This window comes from Chiloscyllium punctatum, chromosome 29, assembly GCF_047496795.1.
Source record: "Chiloscyllium punctatum isolate Juve2018m chromosome 29, sChiPun1.3, whole genome shotgun sequence".
Taxonomy (NCBI): domain Eukaryota; kingdom Metazoa; phylum Chordata; class Chondrichthyes; order Orectolobiformes; family Hemiscylliidae; genus Chiloscyllium; species Chiloscyllium punctatum.
The window spans coordinates 67,674,161-67,698,429 of NC_092767.1; the positions used below are offsets into that span (position 1 = coordinate 67,674,161).

A 24,269-nucleotide genomic window follows, 5' to 3' on the forward strand; every position below is an offset into this window, starting at 1 on the left:
TTGTTGAGTAGGGGAGTTCATTGGGATTTTGGGGGAGGCTGCAGCTGCAGCCGTGGGCATGTCCGATGCTGCAGGGGGGTGTTCTGCCTGTTGCAACTTATTCTGTCCTTTGCCTCTAATCATCTTCCCTTACTTAAAAAAAAGGTATGTAGCAATATTAAACTATCGATTTTCTTCAAAATAGCTTAGTTGGGGAGGCTAAACCACCACTTTGCCTGAGTTATGGTGCAGAACCCAGCAAGGCAGACCTGTTAGAATGCCGCCATCTTGGATGCCCCTATCCCAACATTCTAAATGCAAACTTCCCGTTTTAAAAACATTGGTGCTCTGGGTTTAAATGGGAGGGACCTACAATTCTTGAGATAGTATGCAATAACAATATCCTACTTTTGAGAATGTGCAGGGTATTATTAGCACCAACCTATTAGAAAATCCAATAAAATATTTGCTACATTTCTTGACTATATGTTTCTCTCCAGATTATTTTTGCAACCTGCAGTGCGAGAAAGTCCAAATCTCTTGTTTTTCACAAGAGCAGACGATTTTCATTTCAAAGACGTTGGATGTGCTTGTATGCCAAAGAAATGGAAACTGGATAAGGCCATACAACCCCTAGAGCCTGCTCTGTAATTTGTTAAGATGATAAGGTTGTTCCCGTACCGCAACCTCACTTCCTTGCCTTTTCCCAATAACCTTTAATTCACTAAATTTGTTCCAAAATCGATTGATCTCAACCTTGGAATTACATTTGAGTAGCCACAGTTCTTGGAGGAAGTAGATTCTAGAGGATCACAATCCTCTGTGTGAAGAAATTCATCCACACCTTAGTCCAAATTGGCTGAACTACCATTCCTGAAATGTTGCCCGCTAATTCTCAAACCATTCAGCATCCAATGCAAAATCGTCTCAGAATTTTTCACATGGCTTTTGATTTTTCATGTGTCCCTGTGGAGATGTTGCCTATTTGGATGGAACAGCCAATATCAGATACTCTCTGTCCTTCGTTGCCATGTATAGTCTGTTAGATCATAATGATAAACCAAACATGCACTGCATTTGTGAATTTATGGTCAGCTGATATACCTCTCAGTAAGAAAATTACTGTTGAATGTCAGAGCATGGAATTGAGAGATGACAGCACATCCACAGTGCACAAGTTTTTATTCAATTCCAGAACGTAAATACTTACTGTGCTGTTCACCAACTGGAAATAACTAAGTCAATTTGTTCTCATCACATACTACTGTTGCCTAACTAGGTCTCTACATGTCTGAACAGATTCAGTGGCAGGATCTCTTGAGTTGCAGTGCTCTTTGGTTTATGACGTAGATTCTTATAGTCAGAATCAAAATAAAGATTTATTTTCCAGCCGATTCAGGAACAAGAATAAGTGGTTGGAAAAATCTCTGTTTAAATCAAGCTGCTTTCATTTAAAACTTTGAATCAGAACGTCTCACCAAACCTGAACAGTATTTTCAGAATTTTGGCTGTCTGTATTGATTGATTGCTTGGCATTCTCATTGAAACACACATGATTTCAGCAAAAGCCCCCATGGTGATCATTTATATAGTATTTGTGTGTGTGTGTGTGTGTGATTTCTGACCCACCTATAATTTGTGTCACCCTTTTGTATGACACTTTGACATTGAAGCTTTCTGGATGCGTATGGAGTTGAAATTCTGTATGACAATGCTTTCAAGCAATAATGGCTCTTAGGTCTGCCACAATCTTGTCACCTTCATCACCTGATTGTATCTCATGAGAACTTTGCTAATAAGTTTATTTTTAATTGAAAGTGCCAAATTTCAATTGTTGCACATGACTGATATCTCAGCCGACTCTCCATTGCACATAATAATGTATATTGTTTCCCCCGTGTAAATGTACCCAAGCTAATTCTTGTTTTAGCTTGTATCTGACTTTTATTACAGATAACAATCTTGCTACATTTACTGTTTTATTAAAGTTTCACTGGCTGTTAACCTTTTAGCCAGTTCTTAGCTTACCTACCAAGGAAGTAAGATTTCCAAGCAAGATTGGCTGCCACGTTCTCTTTTAAGGGCTTCTTGTTAGAACACAAAAATACTAGGGGGTATACTTTTAAGGTGAGAGGAGAGATTTTAAAATGTCATGAGGGGCAAATTCTTTACACAGAGGGTGGATTGTGTGTGGAATGAGCGTCCTGAGGGATTGCTGGATGTGGGCACAATTAGAATGTTTAAAAGATGCTTAAACAAGTGTATGAATAGGATATGGGCCAAGGGCAGGCAGGTGGGACTAGTTTAGTTTGGGATTATGTTCAGCATGGATTATAGTTGGACTGAAGCCATGTTGTCTGAATCTATGAGTAAGCCGTTTTGAACTTGCTCTTCCCTTCAGTAAGATGTAGCTGATTTTCTACTTTAACTCCACTTTACTGCACTATCCCTCTGATTTCCTTAGTAGAATAACCCAATAATTGAGCATTAAAAAGCTCAGGGGACTTTGCCAATTCCAGAAATACATTCACCACCATCCTGTAGGAACTGCAGTCATCTACCTTGCTGCGTCACAAACTCAGCCACAGGCTTGTGAGGGAAGCAAAGACCATAACTGCATTATTCAGACATAATGTTCTGAATTATACCTTTACATTTGGACCCTCAAACTTGCTCTGTTATTCAATAAGATTGAGGCTAATCTGATTGCATCCTCATCCCTACTACCCTCTGATAACTTCTGATTCCATTGTCTCAAGGTGAGGAACACAGCAGCCAATTTGTACACAGCAAACACAGAAATGTGAGGTGTATTATGTTGATGCTGACTTTGGAGGTCCTTAAGGTGATGCGAAGTGCCTGATCAAAGGGCTCAGGTTAAGTGGCATAATTTGCCAAACATCAGTCGGACAAACTCAACAAGCATAGATCAACAAGAAGTCACCACTTTTCGAAAATATCAATCTAATGGCGGTAGTTGAATTGGAACAGTGTTTGCATAGATAGGCTGGAACTTCATGAGGAAAATGCAAATAAATTAAAAAGTTGGGGTGATGGTGGTAAAAGAGCTGAACAGTTTGAGATTCCTGTCAGAGGAGATAGGATGAAAAAATCTATGCTGTCTCCCCTTTTATCATTTATTCTTAAGGTATGGTCAATGCAAGGAAGACTATCTATTCCCCATCTCTTGAAGCTTTGAACAATTGAAGATGGGATTTCTTCTTGAATACCTGTACTCTGTATGGCAATGTGCTCCATCAATAGAGCCACACATTATAGGCTTCAAAAAGGAGACTCTTTTTCTATTGATGTTTCCAATAAAACCATTATATTGCTTTGACTGATGACAATGTTCTTAATTAGCTGATAGCTTTGAAGACCCCAGTGAAGACTTTTGATTTTATTTTGCAATCATTTTAATTCATGGGTGTTTATTGAAACAAAGGAATATAATACATGTGATGTCACAACTTGCCCAGTGTATCTGAGAGAGATTCTTAGCTGACAAGGAACTGTAAGATTTAGGATTTGGGGGTCACGCATAACTAAAATAGGCGTTCAACGTTTTATAAGTAATTTTAAGATAGCTTATTAATTGTTGGATACAGGAGACGCATTTTGTCGAAATTGTCTTGCATTCCTGGTATGGGGAGAGCACAGGAGTTGAGATGGAGTATTAACCACGATCATATTGACTGGTGGAGCAGGCTTAAAGGACCAAATGGCCAACTCCAGCCCCTATTTTCTATATTTCTTAATGGTGGAATAAACTCAGTGTGGCCTTTCGTCTGCTTCTAATTCATATGTATCACCAAGGTGCTAATTAGTCAAATCCAGCTCCACTGTGCGGGTTGCGTTGCCCCACGTGCCTCGTAGCAGATTGCCAAAGCAAACTCTGTTATGGAAGGAGACTTCCAAGAGGACGGTGGACATGTTTTAGCAATGTCATCAAGGCATCCTTGAAGAGGTCAAACTTCCTCCACCCAACTCAAAGGAGGCTCTGGCCTGTGACCAACCAAAATAGCACAGGAAAGCCCAGAAAATCTCAATAGACTTGTTTGGAATGTTCTGAAGCAAGGTTGAAGTGTTGGAGAGAGCATTAAAATCTCCAAGCAACTATCGACCACCAACTGTCCCCGAGTCTGCAGACCCTGTATCGGATTTACCAGCCATCAAACTGGAGCAGAAGCAAGTTTTCCTTGATCCAGAGGAAGCAGTAAGTGGAAGCAGACCCAGACCAGGAAAACTCCAAGTTGAATTTTGCTTTCACTCAGAAAGTTGGCCCACCTTCCAGAGCTGAGAAGAGGAACTTCAGAATATAAGGACTAGGACCAGGAGTAGGCCATCTGGCCTGCCGAGCCTGCTCCACCATTCAATAAGATCATGGCTGATCGTTTCATGGAGTCAGCTCCACTTACCCGTCCACTCGCCATAACCCTCAATCCCTTTGCTGTTAAAAAAAAATCAGCATTCAGCTAGGCAGCCTCAACGGCTTCACTGCGCAGGGAATTCCACTGATTCACAACCCTTTGGGTGAAGTTTCTCCTCATCTCAGTCCTAAATCTGCTCCTCCTTATTTTGAGGCTAAACAGGCTGTGAAGCATCATACATCACAGACAACAAACTCTGTCCTGATGTGAAGTTCAGGGAGGTTATTTGCATTCAAACAGTGTGAGCCTGACATGATGTGAGCATGTAACCTTCAGCCACAACTCTTGCTCCAGATTGCCAGCCCATGACCTTCAATGGGAAGTGCCTGCATCTGCAGCCACGAGCAAACGGTGCAAGAAACTACGTACAACAGAAAGTTTTCACGGGCGTTCCATGGGTGTAGCTGAACCATTGTTTTGTAAGTAATCTTGAAATGTAGGTTATTTTCCCCTTTCCAGCTCGGCAGTGTGGGCTTCCTGAGTGAAAGCAAAATGCACAAAAGGGTGTCAAAGTTTCAACTTGGAGCTTTCCTGGTCTGGGTCTGTTCCTGATGAGGCAGGCCTTCAGGATCAAGGGGCAAGTTAGTTCCACTCCATTTCAATGGCTGGTAAATCTAGTTCAGTTTAGCCGAACCACTCTTTTGTAAATGATCTTGAAGTTGTGCTCGAGCTAATCAAAAATAGACCCAGCACCGTACCCCACACCCTTCACCCAGCCACCTCACATATGTGTACAGAATCAGTCTGTTCTCTCACCAGATGTGGGTCATTAGTAATATTTCAGCCTCAGAATCAGAGGGTTGCTGATTCAAGTCTAATTCAGAGACCTGAGCACATAATCTCACCTGCGCAGGACTGAGACATAAAGTCATTCATTGGCTACGACATAAAAACAAGGCATACGCTGTCCCTTCTGGGAAATGTTAAAGATCTTGTAGCACCTTGTCAAAGAAAAGCAGGAAAACTCTTCCCAGTGTCCTGGAATCAACATCACTGACCTGGATTATTTAATCGCCCCACTGTTTCTTTTTGTTGAAGCTTGCTTTGAGCTGCTGTGTTTCCTGCATTACAACAGTAACCACACTTTAAAAGTACTTTGGGGGTGTCCTGAGCTCTCTAAATAAGGGCAGCAGTGTCTGTGGTAGTTGGAGGCATGAGGTGAGGGGGGATTGGTTTTGCAAGGAATGGTGGTGTTCATCATAATCCATTTCCCAGAGAGAACAGGGAGAAGGGTTTAAAAAAAAAACACAGTATGGTATGATTTCAGAGAACAGAACAAGAATTCTCCTGGCTGATTTCTTTTTGTGTTTGCAGGATCTTGCTGTGTACAAATTGCTTATTCTCCATATACCCCCCTCCCCCAAATACACACACACCCCTAACCCCTGCGATGGTTGAAGCAGGTTTATGTCAATCAATCACTATCTTGTTGGAACCTGGGACCGATCTGGTCAACTTTAGAAACACACCCAGGGAATGGATTGGAGCATACCATACCATCACTTGAGCATTTAGGGGCCCTCTTGTGGCACAGTGGTAATGTTTCCACCTTGGAACTGGAGGTTTGCATTCAAGTCCCACGTGATCCAGAGGTGTGTAACAATATCACCGAACAGATTGATTTGAAAAAGAAGTTCACTTTCTTTAAAAACACGAAACATTCACAGCCACAGGAACTTTCAAGGAGTCTTGTAGATTTATGTCATTTATTGTTCTGACTTCTGATAATAATATATTTTTTAGAAAAAAAAAGAGATATTCATGTTAAAAAAAAAGCACTGCACACTCTCCACCAATTGCAAGCCTCCGCCAATTGCAAAATATCTCACGAATGTGTGTAATTTCCAGACACACAGACAAAATTCCCATCGTATTCTGAAGTCGTCAGGCACTTGAGGAAGAAATGTCCCAGGTCATGTTTGGAGATGACCCGGCCTCCCCTTGCATTCACTGACACAGTGTAAGCCTCAGTTAAGGGTTGGTCATCTGAAAGGGAAAGAGAGCAATTTGTAACAGAAGTTTGGGATTAGGAGGATACAAATTACTGGGAGAGTAATTCAACTAGGAATGCTATGAAAAGGAGGAAATTCACAGGGATATGGGGATAGGGATAAACAGGAATACTGGGATAGGGAGACCATATAGGAATATCAGGGTAGGGAAGATAGAAAGGAACTGGGATAGGGAAGTTACAACTGAAATATCTGGATAGGGTGCGAACAAAACCTTTTGGATAGTAAGAGGAAGAATTTCTAAGCCAACACACAACCCTAGCTCCAACCCATAGAATTTCTTTCCAGCAGTAATCTGCATTGAACATTACTGCTACAAACACGAGACAATCTAGTAGTGAATACTGGAAAAACTTGACTTACCCAGAGCCAGAGTTAAAGAGAGTCTTGGAGAGCTGTAACAGAGAAAAAGACCCTTTGGCCCAATGACAGGTGCCTGTCAAAAAAATAACTACCTATGGCTCAGTGGGTTAGCACTGCTGCCTCACAGCGCCAGGGACCTGGGTTCAATTCCTGCCTCGGGCAACAGTCTGTGTGGAGTTTGCACATTCTCCCCATGTCTGCGTGGGTTTCCTCTGGGTGTTCCAGTTTCCAAAGATGTGCAGGTTAGGTGAATTGGCCGTACTAAATGGCCCATAGTGTTAGGTGGATTAGTCAGGGGTAAATATAGGGGGTGGGTTTCTCTTTGGGGGGGGTCGGTGTGGACTTGTTGGACCAAAGGGCCTGTTTCCACATTGTAGGTCATCTAATCTAAGTATTCTAATCCCAGTTTCCAACCCTTAGCCCATAGCCTTGGGCAGAATGGCAAGACATTTGCTGCCACAGGTAACAGTTTAAGTGAATTTTGGAGATGCATTTAAGGGGAAGCTAAACAACATGGTGGAAAAAGCAATAGAACGGTATGTTTGATGAAAAAGGGTTGGAAAGGGTTGCTGTGAAACATAAATATCACATGGAACTGTCATTAGAAAAGTCATTGAGTATGTTTTGAAAACAGAAACATTATCACAATCTGATTTGTAGCTTCATAGCTTTATTACAGCTTACCCTGGAAAGAACTTCGAACCAAGATCATACTATATTGGATGTAAAAGAGGTTTGATCTGGCTTCATAATGAAATCCTTAATTTATCATGAGGTTTGGGATTCAGGATTCTAGTCTGCAATGCTCCCTTAGATTGCATAGTTTCTATTCATACTGTGTTGCATCCAAGTCTTTGTCTTAACCAAGAGTGACTCCTATCTATTAAAAAAAACCCTCTTATTTACACACACACACTGATCTCTAATATACACCTCTCTAGTACAGGTTACTCCATTCTTTCAGACTCACAATAGCATGTGACTGCTGATGTTAGCATTACAATGGTATTTATAGCACAAAAATAGAAAAATACAGAAGAACATTAGCATAGAGTTGATTAAAATAGAATTATCAGGATAGGATGCAAACAGAAATTTTGGCAATAGAGGACAGACACCAGAATATCAAGGTAGGAATGATACAAGAAAGGAAGAATTTCCACTGCACAGGGTAGAAAGCGACCGAATTGTAATTTTGGAATACTTTGGGACATGCTGAGGATGTAGAAAGTGACTTTAAGTGCAAAATGCTTCCTTTACAAATCTGCAAATGTGTGCAAAGTTCATCCCAACTGGAGAATGCTTTCAAATAATAAGTAAAAATTGCCCGTAGTGTTAGGGGAAGGGGTAAATGTAGGGGAATGGGTCTGGGTGGGTTGCACTTCGGCGGGTCAATGTGGACTTGTTGGGCCAAAGGGCCTGTTTCCACACTGTATGTAATCTAATCTAATCTAAAATTTCAACCAGCTTTTGAAGAATTCTCAGAAAACGAATTGTGACATTGGTTGACGTATGTTTGACTGCCACCAGAGCAGTGATCTGGTGCCATCTGGTGGTTGAACTTAGATTATGCTACATCTTGCAGAATACAACCTTGTATGGGAGGGCTCTGGGGAGTGTTGCTGAATAACAGGAGCTATGGATACATGTGCATAGTTCCTCGAAAGTGGAGTCCCAGATACACAGGGTGGTGTAGAAGGCATATGCTTTCATTGGTCAGTGCATTGAGTATAGGTGTTGGGTTGTTACGTTGCAGCTGTACAGGGCATTGGTTAGGCCACTTTTGGAATACTGCATTTAATTCTGGTTTCTCTGCTATCGGGAAGATATTGTTAAACTTGAAAGGGTTCAGAAAAGGTTCACAAGGATGTTGCCGGGATTGGAGGGTTAGAGCTGGGATAGGGAGAGACTGACCTTATAGAGAGGTTTATAAAGTCATGAGGGGCAGAGATAGAGTAAATAGCCAGTGTGTTTTTCCCAGACTAAGGGAGTTGAAAACTAGAGGACATATGTTTAAGTTGAGAGGCAAAAGATTTAAAAGGGACCCAAGGGGCAACTTTTTCACAAGAGGATGGTGTGTGTATGGAATGAGCTGCCAGAGGAAATAGTTGTAAGGTGGCGCTGGAAAAGCACAGCAGGTTAGGCAGCATCCGAGGAGCAGGAGAATCAACATTTCGGGCATAAGCCCTTCATCAGCATTCCTGACGAAGGGCTTATGCCTGAAATGTCGATTCTCCTGCTCCTCAGTTGCTGCCTAACCTGCTGTGCTTTTCCAGCGCCACACTTTTCGACTCTGATCTCCAACATCCACAGTCCTCACTTTTTTCCTGCCAGAGGGAGTGGTGGAGGCTGGTACAATTACAATGTTTAAAAGGCACCTGGATGGGTATGTGAATAGGAAGGGTTTAAAGGGATATGGGCCAAGTGATGGCAAATGGGACTAGATTAATTTAGGATATCTGGTCAGCATGGATGAGTTGCACTGAAGATTCTGTTTCTATGCTGTACATCCCTATGACTACTTCCCGTGGAATATTTTATTGAACAGGGTAGTATTTGGAGAGCTGAGAATGTGATGATAAATCTGTTTGTAGTTAAAACAGTGTTATTGCATGAAGTGAGCTATAGTTTTTAAAAGAGTGTAAATGTGAGTGTCAATACCTCATTATCTTTAGCAATGCTGTTTCTGAGAGTAATTAGTTGTGATGTTCTATTACATGGGTCATTATTGCAAAGTTTCTGGCAGCCTGCAGTGATGGGACAGACATTGTAACAGCATGGAGAGCATGTGCCAATCATGCAGTTTCATTAGCATCAATGCAGTCTTTCAAATTATCTTTCAAGTGAGGAACTCTCATTCTAATAATTGTGAGTAAAAATCTTTCTCACCATCTTCCCTATAGATATTTTGCCAATGATTTTGAATCCACTTACCAGTAAGAATATTTTTTCTGTATTTGCATTGTCAAACTATCTTCAACATAATCGTAGAATCCCTGTAGCATGGAAGCAGGCCATTCAGCCCATCAAGTCCACAATGACCCTCCGAAGAACATTTCTCCCAGACCTACCCTATTCCTGTAAGCCTGCATTTCCCACAGCTAATCCACCCAGCCTCCACTTCATGCTTCCATTTAGATTAGATGTCTCTGCCCCTTGTCCTGCAGTAATTTTAGTCAAACACAGTAAAGATGATCTCACTGTCAATGTGAGGTGGAAATACAGCCACATAGTCCAGCCCAGAATTCTTCAATACTTCATACATCCTCTCGTGATCCTTTGTGACATCCAGCAATCGTGGTGGGATCTTGGCTTTATCCCATAAAAGGAATGCTGTAGAAATAGAAAGAACACATCAACTGCCTTCATCTCTCACCACCCTTACTGGAAGGGACATCTCCACAAATATTCCCATCCTCACCGACAGGGGAGCCTAGCACATTAGTACAAAAGGCAAGGCTGAAGGGTTTGCCACTATCATCAGCCCGAGGTACCAAATGGACAATCCATAGAGTCATAGACAATCCATCTTGGCACCTTCCTGAAGACCCTAGCATCACAGATGTCAATTCAGTTCACTCCACATGAACCCCATGCAAAGGAGTTAATAGGATATTGTAATGATACTATGGCTTTAAGAAGTGTGTATTGCCCTGGTTTTATTTGGAGAGAGGTTTTAAGGAAGAGCTATCAAGCTGTCTATTGAAAGCTCATAAAATAACAGCTTGAGAGGCTTTGGATGTTTTTAAAAAGTTGGAACAATAGAAGCAGTCTGAATGGGTGGGGCCAATTCCTACAGAAACAGGATTTTTAGTTTTTCATTAGCAGTCGCTGCTGGGGTTTTGAAACTAAATGTGGAAGCTGTTTTTCCTTTCTTGGTTACAGCTAAAAGTTGGGGGTTCTCTTCCTGTTGCTGGAATTGCACGTAAGACAATCTGTTTTTCTGAATTTGCCTTTGTCAAGGGTTTGTGGGATGTTACTATATTGGAATAGTTAATTAGCAATAGTTACTTTCTCTATTATTTTGTTAAGTATTTCAATAGTTACAGCTGAGCCAATTATTTTCTTTATTTTTTTTCTTTTATTGTATTTTAAATATAGAGCATGAATAAAATGTGTTTTGCTTCAAATCTGATTGTTTAACCAATCAAATCGCATCTGGAATGCAACACTTTACACTTACATTTAAAATAATCAAAAGTTAGGGTCTAAACTGTCTTTCTTAATACATTTTGAGGGGTTTTGGTCTGGTCCATAACAATATTGAGGAACTGAATACTATGAAGTCTTTGGATCTGACAATATTCTGGAAATAGTACTTAAGATAGTTCAACAGCACAATCTATGCACCAAGCCAAACCGTTCCAGTTCAGTTACAACATTGACATTGACCTAGTAATGTGGAAAATTATCCAGGTATGTCCTACTCAATAAAGGCAGGACAATTCCAACCCAGTCAACTGCTGCCCTTCCAGTCTCCTCTCAGACATCAAAGTGATGGAAGGTGTCATCAACAATGCTTTTAAACCAGTGTTTACTTTCCTATAACTTGCTCATTGATACTCAGTTTGGATTTTACAGGGCCACTCAGCTCCTGAACTCACTACAGCATTGGTACAAAAATGGACAAAAGAGAAGGTGAGATTGACTACCCTTGACATTAAGGCAACATTTGACTGAATGTGGCATCAAGGAATCCCATGCAAGGAGTCAATGGGAATCGGGAGAAGATTCTTTGCTGGTTGAAGTCAAACTGAGCACAAAGGAAAATGATTATTGTTATTGGAAGTCAGTTATCTCAGCAACAATTCTGCAGAGTATTTCCCGATGCCCAAACATCTTCAGCTGTTTCATTAATTAGAACATAAGAACTAGGAGCAGGAGTAGGCCATCCCGGCCCCTTGAGCCTGCTCTGCCACTCAATAAGATCTTGGCTGATCTTTTCGTGGACTCAGTCCCACTTACCTGCATTTTCCTCATATCCCTTAATTCCTGTATTTTTCAAAAAAGTATCTACCTTAGCTTTAAAAGCGTTTACTGAAGTAGCCTCAACTATTTCCCTGGGCAAGGAATTCCATTGATTAACAACCCTCTGGGTGAGGAAGTTCCTTCTCAGTTCAGTTCTAAACCTGCTTTGTCTAATCTTGATGCCATGCTCTCTTGTCCTGGTTTCATAACAGTGGAGACATCCTATCTATTTCTAGTTTATAGGTTCCCTTCATAATTTTATATGTTTCTATAAGATTCCCCCTCATTTTCCTAAATTCCAATGAATAAAGTCCCAACCTACTCTGCCTTTCCTCATAAGCCAAACCCCTCAACTCTGGAATCAACCTAGTGAACCTCCTCTGCACCCCTTCAGTGCCAGTACATCCTTAAGTAGGGAGACCAAATCTGCATACAGTATTCCAAGTGTGGCCTCAACAGCACCTTGTACAACTGTAACATTACCACTCTGCTTTTAATCTCAACCCCTTTAGCAATGAAGGACAAAACTCCATTTGCCTTCCTAATTACTTGTTATACCTGCAGACCAGCCCTCTGTGATTCATGCACAAGGACACCCAGCTCCCTCTGCAAATCAGCATGCTGCAACTTTTTACCATTCAAGTAATAATCTATTTTGCTGTTACTCCTACCAAAATGTATGACTTCACATTTACTAACATTGTATTCTGTCTGCCAGACCATTGCCCACTCACTCAATGTATCTATGTTCCTCTGCAAAGTTTCACAGTCCTCTGCGCACTTTACTCTACCACTCATCTTTGTGTCATCAGCAAATTTTGACACATTACACATGGTCCCCAAATCCAAATCATCTCTATAAATTGTAAATAATCGTGGTCCCAACACCGATCCCGGAGGCATACCACTCGTTGCTCATTGCCAGCACAAAAAGCACTCATTTATCCCCACTCTTTGCTTCCTGTCAGTCAACCAATCCTCTATCCATGCTAATAATCTACCCCTAGCACCATGCATCCTTATCTGATGCTGCAGCCTCATGTGCGGCACCTTGTCAAAGGCCTTTTGGAAATCTAGGTACACCACATCCACTGGGTCCCCATTGTCTACCTTGCTTGAAATGTTTTCATAGAATTCCAAAAGATTTGTGAAGTATGACCTGCCCTTCATGAGCCAATGCTGCGCCTGTACAGTGAACAATTTGTTGCAAGCTGCCTTGCCATTGCTTCCTTGATAATAGATTCAAGCATCTTCCCCACTACAGAGGTTAAGCTCACTGGTCTATAATTCCCCATCTTTTGTCTACTTCCCTTTTTAAACAGTGGTGTCACCTTTGCTATTTCCCAATCTGCTGGGTTTGCTCCAGTGTCCAGCGAATTCCAGAAAATTACCACCAGTCCACCTGCTATTTCTCCCGCCATCTCTTTTAGTACCCTGGGATACATTTCATCAGGGCAAAGAGACATCTATTCTTAGCTCCATTAGCTTAGCAACACTAACTCTTCCGTAATAACAATTGTTTCTAGGTCCTCACCTACCTTTGTCCCCTTGCCACTTACTGGCATGTTATTAGTATCCTCTGCTGTGAAGACCAATGCAAAAGTACCTGTTCAATGCTTCAGCCATTTCATCACATCCTATAACTAACTGCCCCTTCTCATCCCTTAAAGGACCAACATTTACTTTCGCTACTGGTCTTCATTTCATATATTTATAGAAACTTTTGCTATCTGTCTTTATATTCTGTGCTAGTTTTTTCTCATACTCTATCTTACTTTATAGCTCTTCTTGTGGCTGTTGACCTTTAAAGTTTTTCCAACCTTCTGGATTCCTGCTGTTTTTGGCCTCTTTGTATGCCTTCTCTTTCACTTTGATAGCCTGCCTTATTTCCTGAGACACCCATGGCAGATTACCCCCTCCGCTTACAGTCCTTCTTTCTCACTGAAGTATACTTTTGCCGAGCACTTTGAAACATTTCTTTGAAGGTCCTCCACTGCTCATCAACCGTCGCACCATAATTCTGTTTCCAGTCGACTTTAGTCCCCAAGCACCAATCAAGACTCCTCAGATACCGAAGCAGTACATGTCCAAATATAGCAAGACCTGGGTAACAATCAGGCATGTGCTGGTAAGTGCCAGGAAATGATCATCTCTAATAACACAGAATTCAACTAGCACCACTTAACATTCAATGGCATTATCATGCTGAGTTCCCAACTAATCAGTGAATTATCACTGACCAGAAACCGAACTGGGCCAGTCATATAAATACGGTGGTTCCACAAGATCTCTTGTATACCGTAGATTAAAAATTATGACCCTCTTTCAAATCTAACTTCATAGTTTAAGAGATGGTTTGCCTCTCTCATTCCATTATTATATTGAAATGGAGTACAATTGCTTGCAAAATGTTGACGTGTTTAGGTTGCAATCAGCAATTTCTTGCTCAGTTGGGCTCTGAATATTTTACTAAGATGCAGAGTTTTCTGACTACCTCTGCTTTCTCGTCAATACCTTGGTTATTCATTTGATTTCATGTTAAATGACTCTTAATACAGTTGTGAAGACTGTTAGATATGGGTTCAGCAGGGCAGTAAAAACTCCCAATTTAGATATTCAAAATTATGGGGCCGACTTGACCTCCCAGTCACCACCCATTTTAATTCCCCTTCCCACTCCCTTTCCAACATAACTATCCTCAGCTTCCTCCATTGCCACAGTGAATCAGACCACAAATTGGAGGAACACCTCATCTTCCGCCTAGGCAGCCTACAGCTCGCAGGACTTAACGCTGAGTTCTCCAATTTCAAAAAACCTCCCTTCCCATCCCTGACTCCCTTACCAGCCCCTCTCCCTCGCTTCCATCCCTCTGATCAACCTGTCCTTCCAGCTGCCAACCGGATTCATTGCTCTCAGCTACCAACCAGGCTGTACCCTGTACCTGTGATTACCTATGCTTACCTTACCACCCTGCCCCCTCCCCCCCCTCTCTTATCTGCAGCTCCCCTTACTCCCACCCCCAATCCTGAAGAAGGGTTACATCTGAACTGTTGACTTCTCCACCTCCTGATGCTGCCTGGCTTGCTGTGTTCTTCCAGCCTCCTGCCTGTCTACTTTGGATTCCAGTACCTGCAGTACTTTTTGTCTCTAACACCATTGAATGGCAAAGTGTTTACCACTTAGAAGATGAAATAACATGAGAATAAAGGGTCATCTATGGCTTAGTTTATAGCATTCTCACATCTCAATTAGAGGTTTGTCGGTTCGTTGGAAATACTTCAGCGCGGAAGTTAAATAACACAGTCTTGCATCTTCCACAGCACTAAATGTGGAAGTCAGTGAAATGATTTGGGAGATTCAATTTATTTCTCCTCCCTCTTCAGTAACAAAATGCTTCTGTCTCAAAGTTATAAAAGTTGCGATATAAATGTAAGTCTTTTGTTTCTTTGGGCTATCAGCCTGAAACTCACTTGACATGCAGGCTACCACCTTCCTCACATTGTGGGCCTTCATCGCTTCAACAATGTTCTTGGTTCCCTCAGACATCATTGTGGTGGGGCCTGTAGAGGCAGAAATATACAAAGGCAATACAGAGTAATGAGTATGACAGTGTTGCTCCAAGTCCACCGCTCAATTATAGGCTTTACACTCCGAGGTTTAGTGCTGAAAGAGTCACATCTACAAGGATTGTAACAAGTCTTTTGTCATGTGATTTAATTACCACATCTAAGAGTTTGGGTTCATTTCAGACTGGTCAACAAGAAGGCAAAGTCAGGAAATGTCTTTAGACTTAGGGTTCTTTAGAAATCTGTTTATTGATTATTAAGTTCTAACCACAACAAACACACTGGGCGGTACGGTGGCTCACCATTGCCTCACAGCGCAGGGACCCAGGTTCAATTCCAGCCTTGGGTAAGTGCCTGTGTGGGTTTCTTCTGGGTGCTCCAGTTTCCTCCCACAGTCCAAAGATTTGCAGGTTGGGTGGACTGGCCATGCTAAATTGCCCATTGTGTTTTGGCCAGTTGGATTAGCCATGGGATACACAGGGTTACAAGGATAGGAGTGCTGGATTGATGCTCTTCAGAAGGTCGGTGTGGATTTAATGGGCTGAAAGGCCTCTTTCCACACTGTAGGGATCGTTTGATTCTATAATCATTTGAAATATACCAGGCTCTAATTGCAGTACAGAAAGACTATTCTGCACATGTGCTTGTATCAATCACTAGGCTGAAGGCCTCATTATATGGTGGAGCGTGGGAGTACTAGGAAGGGAAGTCTATGGCTCAATGTCTTGTAGCTGACAGCCAGTGGATAAAGGGGAAGCCTTGTAAGGCTGGGGTGTACATGAGTGGTCTGTCCACCTCACCACACCAAATCATATACAACCCTCTAAGTCATGTCATAAAGCATCCAAAAAATATCAACAAAAATATCAGGTGAAGGAACAAAAAGGACATGTGAACGATGACATACATGCCTCAACACCACAATATAAGAGAAAAAAGTTTTTTCTCCACAGCAATGAAAGGGTAACATGACTTTTCCTTTCAAAAATGTTGATACAAATATGTACACCCAGACTGGGTGATGATATCAGCAACCTCATCGCTCTATACCCTTCCAGTAGGAGGCCTAAAGCCTTTACCAAGTCAGACCATTATTGGATGGCATTAGTGAGTCACCTAGCACTCAATGAGCAATAGAAGGGTACCTCATTGAATCCAAGGGAACGAAAACTCAGCAGCTACCTGAGCAACCCAATCATCAGTAACATTGATGGGAGGGGGTCTTGTCAATGTTGGCCCCTCTATTGGTTAAAGTTTGTAATTACAGCATGACAAGTTTATATAGGAAATTTATAACGTAAGTGTTGACACAGGAATACATAACAGAGCAAGCTGTATATTGACTGAATATTTTTAATAAATGAACGAACGAATGATAGATCTATACAAGAAACCAATTTTCATGTCAGAAATGTAGATGATTTAGGTTGACAGTGAAGTGACATCACAGAAACAGCTCATTGACCCCAATGCTTTATGCTGGTATCGATGCTCCAGATGAGCCTCCCCCTATTTTAGGTCATCTCACTTCACCAGAATACCTTCCTATTCCTTTTTCCTTCATTTGCTCATCTACTGTCTTTTAAACTCATCTATGATATTTCAACATAACCACGTCATATGAAGGGAGTTCAATTTAGCTGCTCATAGCCTTGCAGAGAGACTTACTCAGGTCATTCCTGGTTCCCAGAATAATGATGACTCCGTCCTGACCTTTGACTGCCTTCTGGACATCTTCCTTGTTCAGAACATCACCGACTATGATGTGTAATCCTTTGCATTCAGCTGGAAGTCTGGCTGGATCACGGACCAGAACAGTGACTTCATAACCTACAAGAAACAGGGCGCGTGTGTAATGGGCAAAAAACCGATGTGGAACCACTTTGGCCAAGGATAATCCACCCAGAATAGTTGCTCCAGATTTGATTTTGTTCTCAAATTCAGCAGGTTTCCCCACTTGACATTTACTAACAGATATTGCAAATTATACCAAGGAATTATGTCACTGTACAATTTAATCTGTAGACTTCATGTTATCAATTATGTCTAACTGTGCATCAAATTTTAAATATGTTTAATCAACTGGTTCAGACACACCTCTAAGGCAGGTGGGACTTGAACCCAGGACCTTTAGCCAATAGGTAACCAGGTTGTTTTATTCTAGTTCTCGGCTTCCTTCCAACCCTTTGAAGCTGCAAAACATTAGAATCTTTACACAGAAATTGCCAATTAGCATCAAACCATTTAACAGTATCTCTGTGAATGTAGCAGCTGTTAACTATATATTAATTGACTTTAATTATACTCAGATGGAGGTCAATTAGTGGTTTCACCTGAGCAGATATAAGGAGACACTCCGTCAAATGAAGGCGTGGTTGAAGTAAGAGATCTTTACTTTAATGTTATGTTCTGTAAATAAACATTGTACTGAGTAAAGATTGGCTGCAGTTCTATCCTCCAACAACTGACTTTCTTAAATATAAGAAGTGATTTGACTCATTTGATGGTAGATGTAGGAGTAATTCCTCTGAGACAGTTGTGGCTGTATGGGACATTAGTTGGGCCACTTTTGGAATACTGCATTCAATTCTGATCTCCCTGCTATAACAAAGATAGAGTCATAGAGATATACAGCATAGAAACGGACCCTTCGGTCCAACCTGTCCTTGCTGACCAGATATCCCAACCCAATCTATGTTGTAATACTTGAAAGGATTCAGAAAAGATTTATGAAGATGTTGCCAGGGTTGGACAGTTTGAGCTAGAGGGAGAGACTGAGGCTATTTTCTCTGGAGCATCAAAGGCTGAGGGCTGACCTTATAGATGTTTATAAAATCATGGGGGGTTGGGGTTGGGTAAATAGACAGTCTTTTCCCTCAGGTTGGGGAGTCCAAAACTAGGGGGTATAGGTTTAAGGTGAGGGAGTAAAGATTTAAAAGGGCAAGCTTTTTATAGACAGTGGTGCTGTATGGAATGAGCTGCCAGAGGAAATGGTGGAGGCTGGTACAATTACAATATTTAAAAGACATCTGGATGGGTATATAATAGGAAAAGTTTTGAGGGATATGGGCAAAATGCTGGCAAGTGGGACTAGATTAATTCAGGATATCTGGTCAGCATGGAGTTGGGCTGAAGAGTTTGTTTCTGTGCTGTACATCTCTGTGACTCTATGACAGACCTGTGATCCAGTTAGCTTATTTTTATATTCATTCATGGGATGTGATTGTTGTTGACTGGGCTCGTATTTATTGCTGATCCCTAACTGCCCTTAAGATGCTGTTGGTGTAGGTACACCCGTAGTGCTATTAGGGAAATAGCTCCAGGATTTTGACCTAGTGACCCTGGTGGATCGACAATATAGTTCCAAGTCAGTAGTGGATGGTTTGGAAGGGAACTTTCAGATATGCCATATCTGCTGATATTGCTTCTCTAAGTGGCAGGAGTTGCAGGCAACATTTCTGATTTTCTTCTCAACTGTGCGGGCCTCCAAGAATCATTTGTGGCATCGACTTCCAGAACCAGAGGTCAGTGTCATAATCAGCCAACATTGATCGTTGTCACTCACACAGCCACGTAGCTTAAAGGGAACATTAGTTGCAAGTGTGGAAGGTGCCGACTCTCAAGCTTTGTTGAGTTGTTTGCGGTGCAGCTTGCAGGTGGTGGACAGGCTTTGGGGAATCAAGTTGTGAATTACTCATCTCACAATTCCCAGCCCCTCATCTGCTGTCATAGTCACAGTATTCATATGGCTGGTCAAGTCCAGTTAAGTTTCTGGTCAATGCCAACCCCAGTTTGCTGATTGTGGGGTATTTAGCAATGGTGATTCCTGGATAGAAAGAATATTACTCTACAGCTCTGGTCATTGTTCCAGACTAAACATAAATGCAAAAGTGCATTTTATCTCAGCACCCAAAATTCCGAGTGAACTGTAACACTACCGCCGCTGAATGTTGAGGGAAGTGGTCAAGCTCTCTCTTGCTGGATTTCATCATTGTGTAACACTTATAATAGCTTTAATTGAATTTATTGTCACGTGTACCAAGGCACAGTGAAAAGCTTTGTCTTGCAAGCAACACAGGCAGATCACAGAGTTAAGTAGCATAAATAAGTAAATAATAGGTAAACAGCGGTAAAACAAAATCACAGTTACAGGGAAATGCAAAGGGTTTGTGAATCCATTCAGTATTCTAAACAACAGTAGGGTAGAAATTGTTTCAAAACTGGCTGGTGTGTGTGTTCAGGCTTTTGTACTTTTTCCTTGAAAGTAGAGGTTGTAGAAAAACATTGCCAGGGTGGGATGGATCTTTGAGAATGTTGGCAGCCTTTCCTTGACAGCGGGCCTGGTAGATGGATTCTACAGATGGTAGGTTGGCCTTTGTGATTGCCTGGGCCAAGTTCACCACTCTCTGTAACCATCTCCGATCTTGAATGGTACAGTTGCCATACCAGGTAGTGATACATCCAGACAGAATGCTCTCGATGGTGCACCTATAAAAGTTGGCAAGGGTATTTGCCGTCATGCCAAATTTCCTCAGCTGCCTGAAGAAGAAGAGACATTGTTGGGCCTTTGTAACCAGTGCGTCTATATGAAGAGTCCAAGAAAGCTTGTTGTGGATGACCACTCCCAGGAGCTTGACACACACCATTCGTTCCACCCTGTGCTGTGTGACCCAGCGACAGTGAAGAAATGATGATATACTTCCAGGTCAGGATGATGAGTGGCTTAGAGTGGCACATACAGGGAGTGGTGTTCCCATGTATCTTTCCACCTCTGTGCTGTTAATGTGTAGGGAGGCATGAATAACAACCCACTGAAAGTCAATAATGAGTTCCTTGGTATTTCTGGCATTGAGAGCTAGGTTGTTCTCAGTGCACCATTCTTCCAGGTCATCCACCACCTGTCTGTTGTCTGTTTCATCACCATCTGACATTCAACCGACTATGGTAGTGTCGTCAATGGCAATGTAAATGGCGTTAGTCTGGTATTTGGCGATGCAGTCATGGGTATACAGTGAGTACAGTAGGGGGCTGAGTACGCACCCCTGGGGGGCTCCAGTATTGAGTGTAAGTGAGGATGAAATACTGTCCCCAGTCTTCACGGATTGTGGCCTTTGGGTCAGGAAACTGAGGATCCAGTTGCAGAGAATGTGGCTTTGTCCGAGATCACTAAGTTTAGTGATCAGTCTCGAGGGGATAATAGTGTTGAAGGCTGAACTGTAGGCAATGAGTAGGATTTTTACATAGCTGTTCTTGATGTCAAGACGTTCTAGGGAGGAGTGAAGAACAAGTGATATGGGGCATCCTACGTGGATCTATTGGTCCGATAGGCAATTTGGAGTGGATCAAGAGTAGTGATTAGATTAGATTACTTACAGTGTGGAAACAGGCCCTTCGGCCCAACAAGTCCACACCGACCCGCCGAAGCGCAACCCACCCAGACCCATTCCCCTACATTTACCTCTTCACCTAACACTACAGGCAACTTAGCATGGCCAATTCACCTAACCTGCACATTTTTGGACTGTGGGAGGAAACTGGAGCACCCGGAGGGAACCCATGCAGACATGGGGAAGAATGTGCAAACTTAACACAGACAGTTGCCTGAGGTGGGAATTGAACCCGGGTCTCTGGTGCTGTGAGGCAGCAGTGCTAACCACTGTGCTACCAATGGGGAGGCTGGAGTTGATTAATACCATGACCAGCCTTTCAAAGCACTTCATGACCACCAAAGTTAGGGCCACTGGGCGGTCATCATTGAGACATGCTGCATGAGTCTTGTTAGGCACAGGAATGATGTTGGCCCTATTGAAACAGGCAGGGACAGTGGGCTGCTGCAGGGAGAGGTGAAGATGTCCGAGAAGACCTCTGCCAGTTGATCTACACGTGCTCTGAGTGCACAACCTGGTACTCCGTCTGATCCCATCGCTTTCCTTGGATTCACACGAAGGAAAACTGATCTGACTTCTGATGCAGTGACTGTTGGGGTAGGTTCATCAGGACTTGTTGGAATAGGTGTTACCTCTCCGCCAAAATTCTGCTCAAAGTGAGCATAGAAGGCGTTGAGACAATCTGGGAGATGTGTCATTGTCTGCTATCTTGCCCTGTCTCTTTTTAGGACCCGTGATGTCTGTCTGGGTCTCTAGTTTGGATTGGTATTGGTCGTTGAATTAAATTTACCACTCATCAGCTCAAGCCAGAATGTTGCCCAGATTTTGGTATTTTTGGACACAGGCTGCTTTACTGACTGAAGAATTGCAACTGGAACAGAAACACTAATCATTAACAAACATCTCCATTTGTAACCGATTGATAAACCTCTCTCCCTCTCATCAGTTGATGGATAAAAAACATGACCAGTAGCGACAACATTTATCTGCCGATTACAGGCTGGTTTTAGTAACCAAGTGCTGTGATGTTTGGTCAGGAATCAACCAACCACTGACAACACTTGTGAGGGCGAGTCAGCAGCAACCCTTCCCAATATCTGAGTGTAACTCAGCAAAACTTGACTAGAAGGAAACTAACAATTAAGTGGAAGATTCGCACAATGTAATAAATGTTTTCATTTCCTCAAAAGAATGAACTTTCATTTATATAGTGCCGTTCATGTCCACAGAATATATGAAAAAGTGTTTTGCAGCCTATCAAGTAGTTTTGGAAGATAGGAATGGAGGAGTCCATTCAGCCCCTCAAGCTTGTTCCATCATTCCATGAGATTTGTCCCATTACTCCTTAAGCTCTTTGGTTAACAAGAATATCTCAATCTCAGTTTTGAAACTAAAAGTTGATTTAGCATCAACTGTCATTTACAAAATGAGTGTTTCAAAGTTCTTCCGCCCTTTTGCACGTAGAAGTGATCTGTGATACAAGGTATATGATTAATATATATTTTAAGTCATTTATTCTAGTTTGGATTTTAATCTACTGGAATGTGTCTGTGAAGAGGTTTAATGCTTAACTTGACAATATTTCTGAAGCCTTTTTCTTTTAAAGTCAGCATGGAAGTCCCTAGGGTGATAACTGGAATTTGTGTGCATTTGGAAAGGTTTACCAGTTGACTGAGTAGATGTGGAGAAGCATTAACTTGCTTTCTGTTTATAAAGACCAAGGTTTGTTTTTACTTAGAAATAAACCAGTAGCTTGGAAAGCCTTTCTTTCTCAGTTCACAAAGGTCCTATTGGAGGTCAGATGTATAAACAATTTCTCCTGAAGAAAGGAAATGGTTTTGAATTATTTGGCAATAGGTTACCTTAGTGTGAGGACCTTAATTCTAAAATTCCAGACCAGAAACGTTTGAAAGGGTTCTTTGAAATTGAGAAATGGTAAGCACAGTTGTGTGACTAATCAAGGACAAGGCTACCAAACTTTGCAGACAAGGGATTAAAGGAAATAGATAAGTTAAACCTACAGATGTGAAAGAGAAGTGAACTATCTGGTCTTTGAGTAATGTGTTGATGTTGGGATAGATGGCATTGTACTTTTGCTGTGTGTTTCAAAATCTTTCAAATTGTGTTATATGCAGACAGTTTGGTTTACTCTATTATGCAAAAGGAAAAGATAAAATAAACTTACGTTTTATGTGAAAATGAAATCTGCAGCTTTGCACGCCAATTTTTCATTGAAAGATCACCTCATTAAATAATGACGAGAAAAGCAACTTTATCTGTCAAGCCAGATATCAGTCAGGGATCTGACTTGTCCAGTAATACCATCAACTGGAATTATAACAGTTTCTTAGTTTTACTCTGAAAGGCCTGTATCTAATTTTTAACTCTAAGCCGCTCTCCTAGGCTCCCAGACCAGTTGAAATTGTTTCTGTCTATCTGCTAACCTTAACGTCAGCAATTTTCACCAACTCGCCCATAACTTTTTAAATTTCAGGGAAGGTATCCCTAGTCTGTGTAGTCTCTCCTCATAGCTGGTTGCTAGCACCTCTCTCTCTCTCTGATGCTTGGTGGACCACCTGGGGAATTATACTGGCCCACTACTGTGTGCAGAGTTCTTCAGCACACACCTGAACCAGCATCATAAAACTGAGCCCAGGACCTCACTATGGTGGTGCCCTTGTAGCCATCTCCTATATCTTGGACTGCCCTGGGAACTCTGCACTGTTGGAGGGGCAGCACCCAGGGAACTCTGCGCTGTCAGAGGGTGCTAATCTTCAGTCGGAAAGTTCGCCTGACACCACAACTGCCCTCTCAGGTCATGGTGGTCCTCAAGGAGGAAAAGGGATGTCCTCCCTGTCCTGTGCCATCCCATAATTACCCCTCACCCAAATCCATAGCAACAAAAAGCCTGCCTATTCACTTGATGCTGTTTGTGGGATCTTGTTGTGTGCAAATTAGCTGACCAGCAAATTAGCAAGTTGCCTTTTCTCAACATAAAAAGTGACCACTTGATTCCTTCCTTGGCTAACTGTGCAAGCACTTGGTTATATAAATGCAGCACTCCCTGTCTCTTTGTTGTAAACTTTAATCGAATGTTTGGAGATTGCAAGGTCGAACTATATAAAAAAATGCTGGGGTTTTGACGCAGCAAGATTGGGACTGTCTCTTATATGAACATTTTCAGATCTTAAATGGGGAGAAGAGGCATGCCCAGCGAAGTTAGTGGAGACGCGATATGTCTGGGCAATTTTGATGAACTAAACCTCAACCACCAGCTACACCCAACGCCTCTGACTCGCTCACTGCTCCGTATTGGGTCAGTTTCCCCGGTCTCACTGGTTAGTGTCTGAGCAGTTTCCCGGGAGGATTTGTTGTTTCTTACCGGCACTGACGGCCTGAGGAAGGGTAGCGAGTCCCGTCATCCCGGTGGAGCCGAAAATGACGACCTTCTTCCCCATGGTTATGCCCTTGGACACTGCCACCTCTCTGGCTCAGGACCTCACACTGAAGGCAATGTTCTCCTCTCCACGATCTGTCATTGTATCAATGGCTTCCGGGTGAGAC

General features: G+C 42.1%; 1 protein-coding gene across 1 annotated transcript; it reads right to left on the reverse strand.

The window, feature by feature from the left end:
• Positions 1 to 6,096: 6,096 nt before the first annotated feature.
• Positions 6,097 to 24,256, reverse strand: blvrb (biliverdin reductase B). Its single transcript, XM_072549302.1, has 5 exons — positions 24,088 to 24,256; positions 16,987 to 17,148; positions 15,223 to 15,312; positions 9,986 to 10,117; positions 6,097 to 6,395 (listed from the first exon to the last, which is right to left on the reverse strand). Exons 1-5 carry the CDS (start codon positions 24,161 to 24,163, stop codon positions 6,235 to 6,237), a joined length of 621 nt encoding a protein of 206 aa, XP_072405403.1. The 5' UTR covers positions 24,164 to 24,256; the 3' UTR covers positions 6,097 to 6,234.
• Between the last annotated feature and the right edge of the window lie 13 nt (positions 24,257 to 24,269).

What these genes read in the sequence shown, in the direction of transcription:
- blvrb (XM_072549302.1), bottom strand. Translation starts at nt 24,163, where the DNA reads ATGGGGAAGAAGGTCGTCATTTTCGGCTCCACCGGGATGACGGGACTC. An exon ending in GGGAACCAGGAATGACCTGA is followed by an intron (nt 15,313 to 16,986) that starts GTAAGTCTCTCT and finishes CTGCCTCTACAG; the next exon opens with GCCCCACCACAATGATGTCT. An exon ending in ATTTCCACCTCACATTGACA is followed by an intron (nt 6,396 to 9,985) that starts GTGAGATCATCT and finishes TTTCCCTTTCAG; the next exon opens with ATGACCAACCCTTAACTGAG.